This window comes from Lycium barbarum, chromosome 4, assembly GCF_019175385.1.
Source record: "Lycium barbarum isolate Lr01 chromosome 4, ASM1917538v2, whole genome shotgun sequence".
In the NCBI taxonomy this organism is placed as follows: Eukaryota; Viridiplantae; Streptophyta; class Magnoliopsida; order Solanales; family Solanaceae; genus Lycium; species Lycium barbarum.
Genome location: NC_083340.1, coordinates 139,314,000 through 139,336,016, shown reverse-complemented (window position 1 = coordinate 139,336,016; position 22,017 = coordinate 139,314,000). Strand labels below are relative to the sequence as shown.

Sequence of the window (22,017 nt, the reverse complement as noted above, 5' to 3'; positions counted from 1 at the left end):
AGCTAATTACACCAACCTATGTATTGTTGATTTATGGCTGATGAGAGGAAGAATATTTTTTCGCATAAGAATTTCTTCAGTACGCATTTTCAGCAAAGTGGGGTGAAAGAAGAAATGAATAGTGTATATTGTTTCAAATCTAGAATATTAAAAGTCTGGACAACTCCTTTGCATTTGATTCTTTATTCTTCCTGTTTTCCTCTCTTCTTCTCTTTTTCTTTGAGAGAATAATTGGATTGGGGGTGATAGCATTTTCCCATAATATTTTTTTAAAGAATTTAAGTTATACAAACTAAGAATATAATAAACTATTTCAATGTATATGTAATTTAACCTGCTATAACACGTTACTTATTTGTACAAACATTTTTACGACGCTAGTGGATAGTACATACTTAAACTCTTTCGTAGAAAGTTAAAAATACAATCATACTCTTGAAATGGGGACTGATCTTTCACTATATTCGTAAGATAGATAGATTGGTAAAGTTGTAAATCTTCAGTGTTTTGTCGTTGATTAAACCATTTTTAGTTGATTAATCTGTAAAGACTTGCTAAACATGGTTTTAAATGGAATTGTAGAATTACTTAGAGACCAATTATCTGTTTGGTGCAAGTAGATGAATCAACAATATTAGATGTGGTCCAATCTCAGGTTCGAGGTGGTCACCAGGAATCATGTGATAGATCTTGGTGACTGAACAGGGAAAAAACATTATTCACCCTCAATGTTTACCACTAACTTAATTAACTTATCATATAGTGTTAAAGCCAGAGCCGACAGTTTAAATTATTTTTTTGGGGGATAATTAACACTTTATGTCTATTTGGAGAAATATTTACCCAAAATGGCCCATATTTTTAATATTATCCGAAATGACCTTTTTATACATTATTATACACTTTTATACAAGGTTGATACATTGTCTACAGTAAATGTATAATGTTGCCTAGCATGTGTAAGTGTATATAAACATTGTTGCAAACATAAATTGGCTATGCGGATGTAATTAAAAAATATGGCTACGTAGATGTAAGATGTATATTATTGAAATTATCCCAATCTTTTTACCCCCTCAGGCCATCTATACAGATTATAGCAGGTAATGTGTCTGATTTTCAATATTACAAATCTTGTATTTTAAGAAGACATATCTTAAATATTTTTTGAGTAACCTGATACTTAAACTCTATTAAACATTAACTTGAGGTCACTATAAAAATCCTAAGCTTCAAATCATAGATTTGCTTCTCTAGATAAAAGTTGACGTGACAATGTGCATTAATTAACTATAGTGAAAGGATAACAATTTATGTAAAAATCACATGTCATGTAATTAATAGATTGATGTAAACACCAAGCGTGAATAAAAAAAATTATACTTTTTTGGATGTCTATCTATTTCTAGAATATACAGCCAGGAATCATATACGACATGGTATTAAAAGGAGAAAATGACGAATTAGTTGGATCAAATTGCAGCCTGCAGATAAGAAAAACGAGATGAAATACATAACTTGAAAGCTTAGTCTGATTCTTGAAAGCTTCGTCTGATTTCAATGTTAACTGAGACATCAATTCCTCACATTTTTATTATAAAATTACATACTTGAATGCTTCATATAGAGCATGATAAATCATAGTAGTATTTTTATAGTTAAAAAGATGTTAAACGGTGGTCGAAGAAAATCATAATTGAAGAAGAAATCTTGCAAATTCTTGTTGTGAACAAACTATCAATGGTGTTTTTTTGTTGAATTTGGACCTTAAGCGGGAAGCTCTCATGTGATATACCATATGGATATATTTCTTTTATGACCATATTGTTAAAGACGACTTGCGTTCACCTCAAAATATCTCACATGGTATCTATTACCTCTCATCAATATGGACACCGAGTAACTTTGCTCGCTAAGCTTGACAAATAGAATTATAGGAAAAGAACACCTAGCATCCTATGAATTTCATTCACTTCATTGACCATTAAGTTAGGTCATTCGTTGAAACCAATGTATCTAACTCTGTCCTCATAGATTCGGCATAAAGTGCAAGGATTATCTTCATTTCTTTTGTTTCCTGCCCGACTTCTAGTGGAGTATCTATTTTGGGAGCCGACTAATTCATATATGCGCCAGAAAGTCCCGCTTTAGGAGTAAAGCGCTATATCAAAGGTGACTCGTTTTCAATACCCAAAATTCATGATTAAGAATGGAGGGGTACTTACGAGAACCACACTAACCTTTAAATACATTTTCAGGTAGCATAGACAATTTATTAAATGGAACCCGACATAATCTTCTTACCAAGTTTTAAATATGTCTGTAAACATCACCTTGATATTAGTACAACGTGATTTAGCCCGTCAAGGGCTTTCTATTATCTTAGCCTTGAGAATGACACAGAAAATGAAGAAAGAGACGATCGAGGCCCAAAAAACAACTCATAAGAGACTGCATTCGTCTATTTGTCAAAATAAAAGAACCCCCAATCAATTGATTACCATATATCTGTTTCAAGGACAGCTAAGCTATCATTTTGGTCCGCCGCAAGTTCAAACTCGTGACGAACATCTAAACCACACATCACGCATTACACTGTTACTACTAGACCAAAGCCGCGGGCCTTGTTTGTGTACAAATGTAGAAACGGTACTCTCTTGTTAAATCTCTTACACTGATCCTAAATTTCCTACTAATCAAGGAAGTACGACAAATTTCCTCTTCACATGGTCCATAAGAAATGCAATCTGGCAAGGGGAGTGAAAGCAAATACTATCAGTCCAACTGAACCTAAGAATACGGTGCAAAGGTGAATGAAAAGACATGCCTGCAAATACAGAGACTACAGCAACAACAGCTGAGACTTGTGATCAATTCCATTAAAGATGAAAGTCCCAGACATGGGAATGAATTGTCTAGTGATGAGCTGCAATGAACACACAACATAATAGACCTCAGATTATCACTCCGATCAAACATGGCCGTATATCCAGCAAAAAAGTAGAAGTTTTGAATAAAAAAATGAAGGAGACACAAACCTTGATCACTTCTTGTGATGCGACTCCTCCAACAAAGGCAGCTACAGCATGAAGCTCCGAAGCACCATACCGGCACATCTCATTAATAAGGTCTTCCGATAAGGCGGAGCCATTGCAACCAAGGTCATTGAGTAGGCCAACAGCTGTAGTTTTCAACCGGGATATATCCTCATCCATTTCACTACCAAGAAATTCTTAAGGTCAGACGGCCATGAAATAACTTTCCCCCAAAAAAATGTGAGTTTGGACGAGAAAGCATCAGCCCTTACCCATCAAATTGGCCAGGAAATTTGTTATAGTTTGCAGCAAACCGGTCAGCTGCTCGAAGAAGAATATAAAGACCCACAGCAGTACTGCCATAAAAAGGAAGATACAAAAGCTCCCCAATGAAAGACTATTTATGCAAAATAACTATTGTTTGAAAGACCAACAACCAACGTATGAATTCAAATGCAAAAATATAAGCAGTTCAGCAAAAAGAAAATTTTGAGCACCATTCAGAGTATAGAATAGCTGCTGTCTTTAAGAATGTCTAACTAAATGAACAAGTCAAACTCTCCTGCAGCTTCATTTTTAAACTCTCCTGCAGCTTCATTTTTCTCTTCGCATTGGTTTATTTACCCCCTTACATTTACATGCCAAAGGTGGTCTGCTGATGGAAAGAGAACTCAGAGATACATCAGACAGTAAATGTTAAACACAAAAAACCAGCTTCCACTCAGCATTAAATACTATAATTCTAGCCAGTGTTTCTCTGCATACACATCCTATTTTCACCTACATCGTGAAAAGCAATTCGCCCAAGCTTGGACAATATTACGCCGCTTAGTGCTGTTTCCCGTCAAACCTTCTGAATGACTAAATGGCTGCAGTTCCAGGTCTATCATAAGAAATATTTAAGTACTTCCTCTTTTCTTTTCTTTTCCTTTTTCCCAATTAACCATCTATTTACATTTCCTCTGTACAAGATGGCATTGCAAATATTAAGAAATGGCACACAGGTGCACTATCCGCATGATTACTGAAAGAACTAGAAAATACACAATCTTCAAAAGACATTTAAGACAAAGTGTAAGGGAACCACAAAAAACAAAACCAAGTAAATTTCCAGAAGCAACTCCATCTTAATGATTGGTTAACAAAATGTAGCTATCTAATCAAAAAGATTTATGCTGTATGAGTCACAAACTTCTCATTCCCAAAGCAATACTTCTATTATCCCAACCAAGCTGCCACTAACACTTTGTTTAGCATCACTAGGATTTAATCCATCACTTCTTATTTACCATTACGCTCCACTTGTCTTGTTCAACAAAAGGTGAGCATCACTTGCAAAGTTAGTAGTTTTCAATCAAAACCTGGTTAGCTGATAACATAGAGACATGTAGACTAAATAGTGCCTTCATCAAGTCAAGCACGCAGACACCTTAAAAAGAGAGATCCTTCATTAAAAGAACTTGAAATACTCCTAGTTCAACAGAAAAGGTCTTAATAACCTAAATTATATCTTTGAAATCTATTTTTCAAAATCTGGAAGTTCATATGTGACTTCACTAGAAGCCCTTGGGAAAAGGATTTAGAAAAAGAATATCCACCATGAAATGGTAGGGGGCTTTAGCTAGGATAGACTTACTTTTCAGGAAGTACTTTAAGAGAGTTGGCTTCTTGCAAAGTCCTGTTATTTGGTATCACAAAAAATCAACGTATCATGAAAGGATCATGTCGGTTCGAAGAGTTTAAATTATCCCAAAAAGCCCTTGCACTTCAATCTATATCACAGATAATGTTTCCAACTCGAGGTCATTCGACCATGTCAATCCATATTCCTACAGTAAGCAATTACATACCCATGCTCCTCATCTGTCAGATACTTCTGTAACTCTGGTTGGACAGGAGAGTTGAACTCATCCTCAATGAGCCGATATCTGCAAACCTAAACATAATCGAAAGAGAAAGTTTCAATGGCAAAAAACTTAAACATCCAGCCAGAAATAATGACATCAAATGTTAAATGGAGTTTGCTTACAACTAGTGCTAACATCAAGCTTAAAAGCAGAGGAGTCCCTTTAATCAGGGTCAAACAGATAGACAATCCCTCTGTTTCAATTTATGTGTCTCCTATTTCAAAAAGAATTCCATTTTTTCTATATATTAGTTTTTATTTCCAATATGCCTTTACCCTTAATGCCACTCCCTCACGTGGCATCTTTAAAACCACAAAATTCAAAGGATATTTCGGTAATGTTGTACACATTTAGTTTAAAGACCACAAAATTTCCTTTTTACATTCTTAAACCGCGTGCTAAATCAAACTAAGACGCATAAAATGACACCAAGAGAGTGTATGGTTTCTATAGCAAGAAATACAATGCGTTTCAAATTTGTCAAACAGGAAGAAGATTCAAGTAGCACAAAGAGGTAATTTTAGATGAATGAACATTCAAACTAAAGAAACAGAAAAGACGAAATGCCCTTACAGCAAGCTTCCTTGCATTTTTACAAAAGCTCTTTATATTCGCCTTCGAGATGCTGGCTGGATCCCTACTGATTTTCTTAATTAAATTTTTGACCCTTTGCTCCATAACAAGAAAATCAGCCTCGGCCTTGGCTTGGTAGGTCTTTTGCAGGTTTACGTACAATCTGCAATAGAGTCAACAGTCCAAGCATCAATAAGCAAACTCCCATTACATCTCAATAAAAATTTAATTTGTTGCGAAGAAACTTAAACCACTAACTCAGTTGATGATGTCATATCTGGTATCGACCCCTCAAGAGGTGTCTCCCCACCACCTTCACTCGCTATGAACTCCTAGAGTGCAAGAAAATACATCATATGATCACCAACTTCTACCAATGCAAAGAAATATCAATCTAGGGAACTTAAAGCAGGTTGTTTGATAAGGGATACTAACGAAAATGTATTTGCCAAAAAGGAAAAAGGAACAAATGTTTGAACCAAGATGAAAAGGACAACGTGCTAGTTTCCTGTGGATACTAAAAGAATAATGCATATTGAAATTAGCATATAAAACAATTAAAAGAATGAAATGAACATAGGGAAGATTATCGTTCATCCAATCTCAAATTAGCTCCCAAATTAAACTACACTAGTCTAATCCACCTAGTAACTCAAATTTTCTTGTGCAAATGGGGAGTAGCAACAAAGACACACCGATCGGAGAGACCATTGCACTATAGAGGAAAAAGCCAAGCCTTAGGCCTATAGCTTGTTGCCGCATTACTCAGATGAAGAACTTGGCAGAGGCTTTTCCCTCCATCCCCTGCCCCCTTGCTCTTTTGACAGGAGAAGGCACACAAGGAAGATCTAAAGGAAGAAACTAAAACATGTACAAGCAACCTTTACAATCAACTAAAAAGCCATCAAATCCAAATGTATGGACTAATTAAGATGTCTATTTGTTATTTAGAGCTAAAGAAATGAGCAAGAATAACAAAACATCAACAATGTAAAATCATGTTTTAGTGGACCTAACAACTCGTTATTTCTTCTTTTAATTAGGTTAAGTCAACTAACAAAGCTGCAATAATTCCAGAAATTGTTTCCCAACTTCCTTCCTGCGTGTGTTCTTTTTCAAGAAACTGCAAGTACCTTCAGGGCTGCTACCATCACCCAAAAATCAGATGAATTGGAATCAACTTCTGTACAACTGTCATCGATAATCTTCTGTAAGTTTGGGCCTAGTATACGAAAGAGAAAAGTCAATTATATATTTCCAATCTCATCGTCCCTGTTCCAAATTAAGATTCCACATAACTAAACTGACACCAATATCTTCCTCAAAAAAATTGACACCAATATAGTATCAAGTTTCTAGAAAGAATTCTTTACTCCATGAGTATTTTTTTTGTTTGATGAACTAAGATCTACAGTTACTATGATACCCTTCCAAGTTCAGTAAAGAAAGTCTTTAACCCAACTCTAGACCCACTTATTCCATAGGATATTTATCAATCCAAAGACTTTTACTGCAGAGTTATCCTCTTGCATTTAAGCAATTTAACCAATCAATAGAAGAAAAAAAAAGTTAAGACTAAAATGTCCGTCAAGGCATATAAAATTGCAACTGCATGTTAGCCTAATTAGTCCTCTAGTTAGCAATAAAGAGAAACGAGATGATGAATGCATAAAAACCATTATGTATTCATAAAATATCTCCATGCAGCCAAATCTAAGCACATCCTTTATATTGGTGTTTAGCAAAGCCTCCCCATTTTTTCTTTTTGAGTCGTAGAAAAGCCTCCTTAAGTAGAGAGACAGGAGGTTTATTTTCAAATTTAGTAACATAGTAACTGATTATGTAAAATGCCGCATTGACAATACACCAAAAGCATGTTTCTCAGTAAACTGAAGATGTCCTTACCTCAACAATCTTGAGAACTATTGGCAATCATTCTGATTGACTAAATAAAAAGACAACCAGAAACGGACAAGTAATATTTTGAAAACAAAGCAAAGCAAGAAACTTATTCAATTTTCGAGAAAGAAGCCAGATAACTGAATAAACTGCTGCCAAATATCACATGCAACTCTAGATTTACACACAAACACTTGCACACACAATTAGGTGAATATCTTCAGTCAATAGGCAAAGATAAATATCCCAATTATTTAAAAAGAAGATGAAAGATGTGAAGCAGCTCCCTAGAAATTGGGAGTTTTTGACATATAAGAACGAAAATTCATCATCTACTGAAATTTTCAAATGGTTATTCGGCAACCCTCAACTTGATGTTGCAGGCAACTCGATGCAGCTTCCTACAGATTTTAGAGATCCCACAGAAGAAAATATTCGAATTAATCTTATTTTACTATGAAGTTTTCGAGATCTCATGGAAGCTGCGTTAAGATGGTGCCAAGAACATCAAGTTGAAGGTTGCTTAAAGCAACATATGAAGACATTTCAGTTATGGATGTTAATAGATGGAATGATGAGAGTTCTTGTTCTTAATGCAGGTGCAATGATGTTCAAAAGAAACCGCTACCCAGACTAAGCACTCCACAAAAAACAAGGTTTGAACCAATAAAAAAAAAAAAAAAAAAAAAAAACAAGGTTTGAACCATTAAGAATCCATCCCAAAGACTCGACAAAATATAAATATTAGGGATCCTAAATATTATTAGACAAGATGGAAAAAACTAGTATGAGTTTCTGATACAGCACACAATTCACATATATACTTACTAATCCCTTGTGGAGAAAAGAGCTTGAAAGATGCTTCCATGGCTTCTTTATAGTTTTCTTCATCCATCATGATCATCTTGGATTTAATCAAATCCTAAGGCAATTAATAAATTGACCAAATCACCATAGATGAACCAAAATGGAACGACTAAGGATGAAACTGAAGAAGCATTTGAAAATATATTTTTCAACCTTGAATTGCTTTTTCTCTTCTCTGGTAGAAGGAAGCTTTCCACCATGAGTATTTGCCCATTCCTCTGCCATCTTAACAAGCAAAATAATATATGGCACGTGTTTATGCTCTACAGCATCAGTTGTGTTTAAATCAACTGTCTCTGCAAACCTGTTGTCATAAGTATGAAAATCAGCCCCTTTCTTTATCCATTTTCCTCCTTTTGATGAGGAAACTGAACTTGTTAAACAGGAGAAAGGGTGAAAGCTCTAAAGGCAGGACGCATCCCAGCAGAAAGACGCTCACATCAGTGAAATCCCAATCCCCATCAAAGCTATATCTAAATGCATCACAGGTACGGCTTTACACCAAGAGATGCCTTAAAAAAAATTATTGATACCCATAAACAACTTACCAAGCTTGCAAAGTTTGTGTTACTGTTACTTATATGCACCACTCCTAGCAGAGATGTTTCACAAATCTTACAGTTTCTACCATTACCAAATCCTTAATCCTCAGCAGATATATGCATACTAGGAAAAGACTCATTGTAGAATTGTAAAATATCAAGCACAGAGGAAAGCACCCAACCTCCGCAGTTCTGGCCATGGGTTATTAAGCCGTAGGTCATCTAGAAAATGGTCAGGCTTTGATTCAATTACTGTATGTTCCTGCAGATAGAAGAGGAACTTTTTTATTAACACACAAATGATATCGCATTCGGTAAGAGCTCTATCAAACAAACTCATTGTAACTTCTTTGCTCATTCATTGTTTCACTCTGTGGCTATCGCTTCATGGTTTTCTATTTCTACAAGAATAGTTCCTCATATTACAATCAAAATAGATCCTCACAAGAAATCCATGCCAATGGTACTAACTGGTCTGGACCCACAGTTCTCTATAAATACGGGATTTCACAGTTACATCGGTCCGGAAATAGCAACAAAGCAGCATTAATATTACCTTCACACTGATCCTGACAAGACCCATGAGGCCATATGATCGTGCAACTATTAAAATAATATTTTCCTCCCGACAGATTCTATCCAATTTCACCATGGAATCTTCAACCAGCTGAAATAGAACAGACAGAGCATAAAACGAAACTGTCAGAAATTCCATTGTGCTGCTATCTGCTGATAGACAATTAGCCAAATTATGCATGTAAATAATCAGCTGACCCAAATGGAAAAGGAACAGATTGTTCTTTTGTTTGAACCTTTTTGGTTCTTTTCTATTTATTTATTTTTATTATTATTGCCGTCTATCTTCCCCAAAGAGTGGATAAGCTGCTACTCATAATTATGCAGATGCTAAAACTAATTGTTTGCTCTTTCAAATCAACCTCTTTAGAGAATGAGATAAAAGACAATTATCATTTATTCAACATAGTTCTGAGAGACACTTACCAATCTACATTCTACACAATAGATAAGAAGCGTGTTGATGATTGTAGCTCGTACACTACAAGTCAAGAGGCATAGAGACTCTTCAAATTTTGACATGCTACACAGCAGATAAAAGTGTATGTAATGCCTCCAGTCATAAAAATAAGGCAGAATACATAAATAATCAAGCATGAATCTGTAAGTAAAGTTCTCTCAAAATAAATATAGAAAAAATGATACAGTTGGGTGTGTGTATAGTAATTACATCCATATACACACACACATATACAGTTTCATGCTTGACTATTTATGTATTCTCCTTAGTTTTATGACTGGAGGAATCACACACACTTTTATCTACTGTGTAGCATGGAGGCAGGGATATGGGGGTTTTAATGATAACAAAAACTGAGTTAAGAAAAGTGGGAATGCAGGATCATGCCAAGATCAAATGTTTTTATGAAGAGTACAAGATAATTCGCGTCTCCACACCTGTGTAGCTATGACCAAGGTAAACTGAGAAAAGAATGATGGATTCGTCTCAATTAGTTCCTCCGGATGTTCTTCTATAAACTTGGCTTTAACAGCATCATTTAACTCTTGAAGAAATGCACACACACACTGTGCCTTCGACTGTCCAACACTTGATTCATCAACTATCAGAAATACAAGAGAAAAATAAGAATATGGGAGAAGCCAAGGCTTTTTAAAACTGTAGATGCATACGCACAACCACGTAACATACCCATAAAATTATTTCCAAGATCGCCCACTTCAACCTTAGAACCATCAACAACAGTGATGCTTCCAACCCCACCAAGAACAAGATTTTTCAAAGTTTCAGAACCAGTTGGACCACAGTTAAGTAAGCAGATACTGGCTTTCTCCAGCGCAGCTTGTCCTTGCTCACCCCATATCCTGCAAAACAGCTTCATTATTGTCAAACATGTCAATGCGGGAATGGTGTATTTCAAATTGGAATCTGCAAACACCCATGAATACCCATGATAGCCATATGATATAAAACTTTTCTCTGTCTCTGCCTGTGTGTAAGTATTATCTGAAATTTGTGAACATTATAGTCACATATGTGTTTGAAATTCATAAATTGATCAATTTAGCTTGGGCCAATAAGTAGAGTCTGTGACGAAAGTATCAATGTTGCATGAGATATCAAATAAGGCATTCCGAGAAAATTTACAATAGTCATCCAGAACCAAGAAACAACATTGTCTCTAATTCCAGACTAACTCAGAGATTAGGATAGCAATGAACATCTCTAAATCATTCCTGATTGGACTTTTCCAATTCAAAAAGAGGCACGGATAAAAGCAACACACGTATCTGGACACATACAACGGCGAGCTATTTGAAGGCTACACACAACTGAAATTACAAATGGAAATGAATTAATCTTTTCCAGAATTTACAGGTCATTCAACTTTGGCCAAGTAAGGTGCAATGAGAACCAAATATTTTTAATGGACGGAGCTAGAGTACCGCAAGGGGTTCACCCCTTTGCTGAAAAATTACACTGTATACATAAAATTAAAATCATTTTTATTATATGTATAATAAATGTTGAATCCCCTTGGCTTGTTCGTATCTTTATTTTCTAACATTTTGAATACGCTTAATGAAAATCCTGGCTCGCTCATCCCATGCCTTTCTCCACTTAAATATGAGACTTGGTTCACCTCTTAAAACTTAAGAGAAACCAAACTTTGCCATAACACACAAATTCCATACTGTTACTCCCTCTGTCCCAATTTATGTGATACACTTTCCTTTTTAGTCTCGTCCCGTACTAGGAGTAGTAGTATCTTTGTTTTGTCTTATTGTTAGATCCCTAGTACTATCAGATTGTTTCTTTCACTCGGTTATCTTATTATTTTGTTGTTATTACTGCCTATTATTACTGTTTATTATTACTGATGATGCTTTTTCATCTCTCCTTTCTTCTCTCCTTGTGTCGGGGGTCTATTGGTAACAGCCACTCTACCTGTCATAGGGTAGAGGTAAGGTCTGCATACACTCTACCCTCCTGATATCTCACCTGATGGGATTTTACTGGGTTGTTGTTGTTGTACTTTCCTTTTAAATTTGTCCCAAAAAGAATGATACATTTCTATATTTAGAAATACTCCCTCTATCCCTATTTATGTGATACACTTTCCTATTTAATTTATCTCAAAAAAAATGATACATTTCTATATTTATAAATACTCGCTCTGTCCCAATTTATGTTATACACTTTCCTTTTTAGTCTGTCCCAAAACGAATGATACATTTCTATATTTTGAAATAATTTAACTTAAAACTTCCTCTTTTACCCCTTAATGAAATGATTTACAGTCACACACATATCAATGACTTGTTTTAAATAATAAGTTTCAAAAGTCTTTGCTTTCTTTCTTAAACTCCGTACATAATCAATCTATATCACTTACATAACATAAGAGAGGCGTTTACTCATTTCTGCTACGACTTTTGATATTATTTGCAAGAATATAAGAGCTACAAGTTCAGTTATATGGACTAGTAATGACGGTCAAATTTCAGAATATATGTGTATAGAGATCATAAAGAAAAAAAAAAAGGAAAAAAAGTATAGTGAAGAATTCACCTGAGTTGACGATCGTATTTAACTTTGGGTTCTGCCATTACTCAGCTTATTTTATACGTAAGAAAAGAGTGCGTGAAGTAAGTAAGTGTTAGAACTGGGATTTTTTTTGAAAGAGAAGAATAAAACAACTTTAAATTTAGAAAATGGGAAAAAGGGAATTTATTTATTTGACATTGTGATGGACCGGGTTAGTTTAAATTGGGCCTCGTGGGCCTTTATTGGGTCTGGACAGGACGAAGTGCATCGATAGCTAATTTAGGGTCCTCCATTTAAGTCATATATGTTTTAGAAATTTCGGTTAGGTAAATTTCGATTTTTGTTTTTTAAAAATATTATATCATTATCATATTAAATTAATTTTGTATATTTAAGTTCGGTTTTCGTATTTTTGCAGTATGGCAAATCAGTGATCATGGTTTGTTCGACTTAGATATATTCATATAATAGAGAATTATGACTTCGGCTATTCAAGAAGCGTCTCAATTATACCGTACTAACACCTTACACATGTAAAAATATTCAAAAAAAAAAAAAGTACAAGCAATTCCCTTCGTTAATCAATTATACAAAAAAACATTTCAATCAAGATAGAGTATACTGAAGAATTCACCTGAGCTGACGATCGTATTTGACTTTGGGTTCCGCTATTGCTGTTGTATATGAGAAAAATCAGCTTGTTTAATTCACAAGAAAAGAGTAATATAAAGAGTGCGAAGAAGTGTTAGAACTGGAATTTTATTTGAAAGAGAAGATAGAAGAAAGGGAAAATGGTCAAATATACCCCCTACTTTATTTTATTAGTTAAATATATCCTCCGTTAGTGAAAGTTAATAAAAATACCCCCGCCGTCTTCGAAGTTCATACTGATGCCCCTATTTGGATGGAAATCCTCAAATCCTCTCAAATGACTCAATTTCAAAAAAAATTATTTACTTTTTTTTATTGACCCGCCCCGCCCGACCCGCCTATCATCATCAAGCTCTAGCTTATCCTTTTCCATGAAGAAAAAAAAAGAAAAGAAAAAAGCAACCTAAATGAAAAAATTTCAAAACTCACCTCAAATTTCAATCTTTAAATTCAACTCTAAATCTTGGTGCGGCCATATGGTACGAAAACATCCTGTAGTCAAATGATTGGTAAGAAATCCATGAAAACGACATAGACCAGTCATCCCTTTTTATGTGCCCTGCTTTCTCTAAATGATGTATCCAGGAGATAATTCTTGAGCAAATAAAAGACATTGACACTCTTATGTATACCATAGTCTTTGTCTATGCATCCCTATAATTAAACCTTGAAGATGTCTTTGACTAATCAACTAAAACAGTCTATTAAGCTTTATATGCTCCTGCAATTCACTCAAATTGCATTTGGATGTCCATCAAACATTTCAAACACATTCCCAGCAGAAATAGAAGCTCTTCTGCGATTTGCTTCCCGCAAAAGTACGGATGGTTCTAGAGGTAAAGGCTTCCTCTGAATACCGAAATGCTTAACCCGCACACTTTCTTCAAACATCATCTGCAAAGAAATTGTAGCCAATGGTATCAGAAGGCATTTCAATTGAAAACATAGATGCAAATGATGTCAAAAGTGATATTGGACCCATTAGTGTTGGCTAAGCAGACCTTTGAAAATTGTAACCTGCCAAGGACCAACATGATTAATATGGAAATGCAGGTACCCAAGAGAAAACTCAAATGTTAATGTCAGTTAGGGTGTGTTCGGTATGGAGGAAAATGTTTTCCGAGGAAAATGTTTTCCAAGGAAAATGTTTTTCTAGAAAATAAGTGAATTTCCACTTATTTTCTCATGTTCGTTTGGGTAGTGGAAAATAAGTGAATTTCTTATTTATTTTCTCATGTTCTTTTGGTTGATAGAAAACGTTTTCCGGAAAATACTCATCCAAGTCTCACCAACTCCAACCCAACCCCATACCCCCAACCCCAACCCCACCCACCCATCTACGCCCCCACCCCCCTCCAAAAAAAATTTTCTTTTGATTTTTTTTTTTTGTTTTTGTTTTTTGCACCCCCACCCTAACCCTCACCAACTCCAACCCAATCCCATACCCCCACCTCCACCCACACCCCACTCCTACTCACCCACCCCTATGCCCCCACACCCCCTCCATTATTATTATTTTTTTTGTTTTTTGCACCCCCACCCCCAACCACTCCCGTAACCCATACACTCACCCCTCCCATCGCACCATACCCCCACCCACCCACCCCCTCCCACAACATTTTTTTTGAAGTTTTTAAAAAAAAATTCTAAATTTTCTACACGACGACATCCCCCATCACCCCCCTCCCCTTGCGTGGAACCCATACCACACCAACACCCCCCTCCCCAACCCCAACATTTTTTTTTTGAAGTTTTTTATTGTATTTTGCGAGTGTCTACACCCCCAGACACCCCTTACCCCAAAAAAAAATCTTTTCACCACCCCCCCCCCCCAAAAAAAAACCCACATCACTCCTTCCAAAAATTTTAATTTTTAACCACGCAAACATTCAATTTTTATAATTGTCAACTGTTTTTCAGTTTTTCTTGGAGGAGGGGGGGAGGGGTGGGGTGCAAAAAACCAAAACAAATATTAAAACTTTTTTCCAAAAAAAATATTAATTTTTTTTGCGGGGGGGGGGGGGGGGGGGGGGTGGAAAAAAAATTTTTTTGCTGGGGGGAGGGGTAGAGTGCGGGGTTTGGGTGGGGGTGCGGGGTGCAAAAAAAAAAGCCAAAACTTTTTTTTTGCCCGGGGGGGGGGGGGGGGGTAGGGTGCTAGGTTTGCGTGGGGGTGCAAAAAATAAAAATAATGTCAAAACTTTTTTTCCAAAAAAAAATTATTTTTGGGCGGGGTGGGTGGTGGGGTGATAGGGTGGGTGGGGGGTTGGGAGTGGTTGGGATTGGGTTGAGTGGTGGTAGGGTGGTTGGTGGAATGAACTTGTGAACTTGTTTTCCCTACTTTTATTAGGGAAGTCATTTTCTCTAATTTTGAGGAATATGTTTTCCAAAATTTTTGACCAAACGAACATGAGAAAATTGGAAAACATTTTCTGGAAAATGTTTTTCTCCATACCGAACACACCCTTAGTCTATTATAAAAGTATTACCCTGACTCCAAGTATTGGCAAGATGAAATTTGAGGTGAGTTTTGAAATTTTATCATTTGGGTGTGTTCTTGCTTTTTTCTTTTTTTCTCCACGGAAGAAGATGAAGCTAGAGCTTGATGATGATGATAGGCGGGTCGGGCAGGGCGGGTCAACAAAAAAAGTGAATAATTTTTGTGAAATTGAGTAATTTGAGAGTATTTGGGCATTTCCATCCAAATAGGGGCATAAGTGTGAAGTTTGAAGACGGCAAGGGTATTTTTGTCAACTTTCACTAACGAAAGGTATATTTAACTAATAAAATAAAGTAGAGGGGCATATTTGACCCTTTTCCCTAGAAGAAATTTAAAATTGAGAAATGGAAAAAGGGATTATTTGATATTGTTATAGACCAGATAAGTTTAGTTTGGGCCTCGTGGGCCTTGACCGGTCTGGACAGGACGAAGTGCACGAATATCCGATTTTAGGGTCCTCCGTTTAATTGGGTCATTTGCACGATAGTCCTTCAAAGGCACTGATCTTTAATTTTTGCTCTTCTCCTAACATCCCGAGGTTATGGGTTCAAACTTAGGCTCAATAAAAAAAAATCGCTTCGCAATTGCCTTAATGCAAACTTCTACCTTAAGGCGGAGTTTTGCCTTCAGGTATAAGGCAAAACTCTGTCTTAAGGGAGAGATTCACTTTGCCTGAAGGTAGCAAAACTCTGCCTGATCAGGTAAAGTTTGAGGCAAAACTCTGTCTGGGGAATCCAAACTCGACCTTGCTATTTTTTATTTTTTTAAAAAATTGTCTTAGCGGGGGTTTGAACCCGGAACTAAGGAGTTTTTAGCGAAGAGCAAAAATTAAAGACCACCAATTTGAGGGGTAAAAATTAAAGACAAGTGCTTTTGAAGGGCATTTCGCACAAAAAAAAATGCATTTAATTCATAACCAAAAGTGATAAAATGTCACCTCCTCTGTTCACTTCTACTTGTCCAATTTTGACTTTACACATTCTTTAAAATAAAAAATTTTGAGATCGGTATTTTATCACAATATCCATATTAATTGATATTTAGTCTTAGATCTTGAAAAATAATTTGGCGAATAAGTAATGCTAAGGATAAAAGATGAAGAAAAAAATATAGTATGTTTTTTCTATTGATATGCTAAAAGTGACAAGTAAAGTGAAAATATATTTTTAGTATAGCGGATAAATAAAAGTGAATGAAAGGAGTATTCGTGATTAAAAGTTTAGTTGCTTCAGAATCAACTTTAAGCATTCGTGATTAAAATTGTAAAAAATATGTATTTGAAATTTGGCAGAAAACTTTTAACATTTTTGCTTGAAACCGTAGAATTATTGGCAATGGAAATTAGATGCCTGAATTTCAACCATTCATAACTGAACTCATCTATTTTTACATGAAGTTCAATCATACATGGATGAATTTCAGTCCTTTTTGCATGATCTTCAATCATTTTACGTTATTTCTAATCTTTTAGTTAAATAGCATCATTTTTAGTCCCTTCAGTATTGATAAATTTTAATTGTGATTCATCTGATATGTAACTCAACACATGTACCAGTCAATAAGTTCAAATGTATGCTTTTTAGTCCCTTTATGTAGAAAATATGTTATATTGGAACTATTTTTAGAAGTATAGTACCCTTAAATAAAAAGTAATATACAAGCTTAATATAATATGTACTCTTGGTAATTAAATGATGAGACAATAATAATCATGCTAATTTGTAAATATGTACTAATAAAAATAAAAAATATATATCTAAAATAATTAAAATTAAATATATTTGGCCTTATCATAAATGAAATAGAGGCCGAGGGGCGTGGGTCAAACACAGCAAGATTAATCAAAGTCGCTTTTTATTTTTAGGACCACACCATGCACCGATGCGCTACTTTCCTAGGCACACGTGTTTGGAACATTCTAATAAATAGCACCAAAATATTGATATGTTTTTTTATACAACAACAACTCTACACGTCATTATGGCCAGTAAGATCCCCTCTCTCTCTCTCTCTCTCTCTATATATATATATATATATATATATATATTTCTATTATATATAAGCCTCTAAGAAGGACCTACATAGCATCAAATACTTGTACTAAAAGCTTTACAAATTATACATACAATGAATGTTTGTACCATAAGCTATATGACTTATGCACTTTACCCAACTATTTTTTTATCTCACGTGGACGTATGTCATAGTACTTAATATTTATTCCCTTCTCATGTATAACGTATGTTGCACCCTATTTTTACCAAAGGCTAAACAAAACACAACTTATGGGACTCTAAAATAATTAATTATGTACAGAGTCGCCACCTAGCATTTAAGGTATACTAGGGTACCTATAAATTATTAATATATGCAGCTTAACATGGTCTACGAAAATAAATGAGATTCTAGGTAAGTGTTCAAATTATTCCGAAGGGAAGGTGTTAGGCATCCTTCAGAATCCACAAATGTGATTCCCGGCTGGACCAATTTAACTATACGAGGGATGTGTAAAAGGCTTGATTATTATTTACAAAAATTAATAGGATTTAGACTAAGAATAATTAACATGAATGTTTATGTAGTAAAAGGTGTAAGTATTTACATATGTATAAAAATACGCATTACGTGATAATTTACAAGTAAATAAAGTGCTCAATTACAGTGACTAAACATTTTAGCTTTAAATGAATATATTATAAAGGTATTTACTTAACAATGAACGATTTGCTTTTGAATGAAAAAAAACAGATTTAAACATATATGATATAAACAATTATTTAAAAAGGTTATATGCAACTTAAGAGCTTGAGTATGTGAAAAGGTATAAGGAATGAACATGAAATTATTCTGCACGCAAGGTGAGTTAACTAATTTAACTAGCTAAGTATGTACACCTAATCAATTAATTATGAGAGTACATTTTAAAACCTAAATATTGAGGCAAATCACCCTATTTATTTACTTAAGTGTGCTAAGCTACTAAATTAAAACTCTAGCGAAACGTGATAACTATAAGAATATTAGCTACGAAAAATAATAACTGTCTAATGTTAATTTGTCTAAAACACATAAAATTTAAATCACATAAGCAGATCATAAATAAATACCACCAACCTGCACCCTAAAAAGTAAAGTTTCACTATATTTTATGCTTGCATAATTTAAGAATGTAAAAAAAAATATATAAACAAAGATTTAAGAAGCTATTTGAACTTCTTTTGAGTGTCATCTTCAAAAGTAACTCTGGATGCCTGCATGAGACTTAATAAAAATGTTAGTAAGAGAATAAATAATTATCGGATGAATTAAAAAAGTAATGAGTAAACTTAAAATAAAAACCCGTCTTTGTACATGAAAGGCCTTGGAAATCGACGGAAATTTCTTCATCGGCCATTTGGGTTTAGTATTCGCCCAAATGAATTTAACTAAATGCGATAAAAGGAAGAACAATGTCAACAACATTCCCGGCACCGAGCTCGTAGCTAGTCGGCCGAGAAAGATTAAACACAATACCAATGGCCACCGGAGTAGTATTTTCCGGGCACAAAACCAACATGAGACTATCAAATTAATGTAAACAAAAATACCATCTAAAATCGTGAAGCGGAGGAGCAGCAGTGCAGTGAGAATGGAGCAAAAACAATAAAGTGCGCCATGTATAACAGCTGCCATACCATTACAAACAACACTACTACACTTTGTATTAACTAATAAAACACAACACTACCTGCTATTAACCATATCTAAACACAACATATCTAAACATCAGTGCACATATATACATCATTTGTGTAGTCATCACACCTGCATAACCTTCATCCACATCTGTACTCCACGTGTACTTAGTAGCAACCATTATATAACATGCTAAGTGTTATAGTCTACATGTAAAGTGCAGACAAGCCAATTAATGCACACACATAACTAACACACAAAAAAAGAGCTAAATGGTCGTTCGTCGGAAGTGGGCCGGCGAAGAAGAAGAAGAAGAAAAAACAGAGTGGCGTCGTTGGCGGCTGGTCACTGGCGTTGCTTGCACGACGTCACCATAACAATGCCACAAACACAAAATCTTGACCAGCTATGGAGAAAACAGAGAAAGAAAAAGAATGTGCCGGAGTTCAAACTCCTCCGGCCAGATCCGCACGCTCTTGGAGCAACCAATGGTGTCGCCCGAGTTCCGGGAAACAACAGAAAAAGTAAAAAGAAGGGAGGGGTAGAGTAGAAGGACGTCATAGTTGCTGGCTGCTTCGGTTCACCGGAGCTAGGAGCTCCTCGCCGGAGCAGCGAAGAAGACGAACGGGAAAAGGTTAAAAGGAAGCAGTAGGCTGTGTGGCTGCGGGTTGTGGTTTGTTGTCTCTGTCCGTCCGGTGATCAAATCCGGCGGCGGCGAAATGGCGGAGAAGAGAGGGAGATGGGCGATGTAGGGACGTGGGCGGCTGTTTGAGAGAGAAGTGAGGAGAGGGAGTAGAGAAAAAATGAAGTGTTTAGGGTTTGTTAGGAGAGAGAAAAAAGAAAGATCTAATATGTGCTTGTGTGTGTTGTCTCGAATATGAATACCCCCTCTATTCTTTTATAAAACAAAGTGGTGTGATGTATTGTCCAAAAGCCATACCTTCTTGTTTCCAACCCATCATTTCAAATGTATCTTTTTTTTTAAAAAGATGATGAGACCTTGACTTGATCGAATTTTACTCTGCGTTTAAAAATTAATTGCTCCAATTTTCTCTGCACTGTCAGACTGTACTAAAATATAGTTAATTAATACATAAATAAATAATAACATAAGTAAAAAAAATATTAATGTGTAAGATATAAACATGTATTGCTATAAAAATTAAGAAACAATTATTAATTGCATAAAAAATGGTAGTATTACGCAGTACATGTGCAAAATAATGATTCTTGAAAAAATGACAATAAATTGATAAAATTCCTAAAATAAGGATAATCATCAATAAATTGTCAAAAATGTAAAAAATATGTAAAAAAAAATGTATTTTGCACTCTTTAACGAATCAGGGCCCCCCAAAACGTTAATTTTAAACACGTCGAGCCAAAATTGGGTGTCAACAACGTATGCACCTCAATTTTAATTCTCCGACACATTTATTTACTCCGTGCACTTTTACTTGTTCACTTTTGACTTTTCACGTTCTTGCTGAATATTTATTCTCTTCTCATGTATAGACGTATGCAGTTCAATTTTAATTCAACTACACAAATTTATATCCTCCGTACACTTTTATTTATTCACTTTTGACTTTTCACGTTCTTTAAGAATTAATAAATCCCATGTTGATATATGTCATAGTACTGAATATTTATTCTCTTCTCATGTATACACGTATGCACTTCAATTTTAATTCTCCGACACATATTTATTTCCTCCGTGCACTTTTACTTGTTCACTTTTGACTTTTCACGTTCTTTAAAAATTAATAAATGAAGTACCTCCTTCGTCCCATATCACTTGGCAACATTACTAAAAAATATATGTTTATTTTTGGGATAAGGCATCATTACCCCCCTCACCTAGTAGCGTTTTTGCTACGACACACCTTACCTAATTTTTGGTCCTATCACCCCCCTAAACTATTTAAAATCGTAATATTTTACCCCCTAAATGCTGACGTGGCAAGGAGAGTGTGTTTCACTCTCCTTAAGAGAGTGAGAAACATAAAAAACGGGAAAACTTAATTTTTTTCTTAAAAATCTGTATTTTCTTAAAATATGAATATAAATCTAGTTTTCCACATTTTAAAAAATAATTAATTTTTTCAAAATTTTATAAAAAATCAGTTTTTTTTTTCAAATTTTGACAAGAAAAACACTTTTTTCCGGATTTTATTTGAAAAATAAAAGTGTCCTAAGAAAATGAAATCATGAAAATCAAGATCTTTTAAGACATTTTAGAAAAAAATAATCAAGCTTTCCATATTTTTAACAAATCCATTTTTCCATATTTTAAAAAAAAAATCATGTTTTCAGTTTTGTTTTTTTTTTTTTTTAAAAAAACATATGGGTTTTAAAAAAAAAAAAAATTCAATTTTTTTAAAAAAAGGGTTTTAAATTTATTTTTTTAAAGAAAATTCAGTTTTTTAATTCGCGTTTTCAGTTTTTTTTTTTTTAAAAACGGGTTTTAAAAATAAATTTTTTAAAAGAAAAATCAGTTTTTTAATTCGCGTTTTCAGTTGAGAAGTTGAACATTAATTTTGCCTCTTGTGTGTTTACTTTTTAAGTCCCCACAAGTCTGCAGTGTCTTAACTGTCCTTTCATTCCCTTCATTTGGTATATACTTTCTCTGTCTCAATTTAAGTGTCTATGTTTGACTAGACATGGAGTTTAAGAAATAAAGATAGACTTTCAAATCTTGTGATTCTAAATTAAAAATGGGTATAATATAATAAAATATCCTTTGAATCTTGTGATTATAAATTTAACATGTAGGATATTTGAATTG

At 34.7% G+C, this 22,017-nt stretch overlaps 1 protein-coding gene across 4 annotated transcripts; it reads right to left on the bottom strand.

The window, feature by feature from the left end:
- Positions 1-2,422: 2,422 nt before the first annotated feature.
- Positions 2,423-12,580, bottom strand: LOC132636646 (NEDD8-activating enzyme E1 regulatory subunit AXR1-like). Of its 4 annotated transcripts, XM_060353604.1 has the most exons (17): positions 12,431-12,512; positions 10,807-10,864; positions 10,550-10,722; positions 10,297-10,460; positions 9,380-9,490; positions 9,006-9,085; positions 8,435-8,585; positions 8,243-8,336; positions 6,649-6,737; positions 5,774-5,847; positions 5,516-5,678; positions 4,886-4,971; positions 4,672-4,713; positions 3,308-3,391; positions 3,039-3,219; positions 2,828-2,926; positions 2,423-2,747 (listed from the first exon to the last, which is right to left on the bottom strand). In XM_060353604.1, the coding sequence occupies exons 3-16, from the start codon at positions 10,551-10,553 to the stop codon at positions 2,843-2,845; spliced, it is 1,407 nt and encodes a 468-aa protein (XP_060209587.1). In that variant the 5' UTR covers positions 10,554-10,722; positions 10,807-10,864; positions 12,431-12,512; the 3' UTR covers positions 2,423-2,747; positions 2,828-2,842. The 4 variants fall into 4 exon arrangements, with proteins under 4 accessions (XP_060209587.1, XP_060209585.1, XP_060209588.1 ...); XM_060353602.1 differs by lacking the exon at positions 10,807-10,864 and having other exon boundaries at positions 12,431-12,580; XM_060353605.1 differs by lacking the exon at positions 10,807-10,864 and having other exon boundaries at positions 10,550-10,733; positions 12,431-12,562.
- Positions 12,581-22,017: the final 9,437 nt, after the last annotated feature.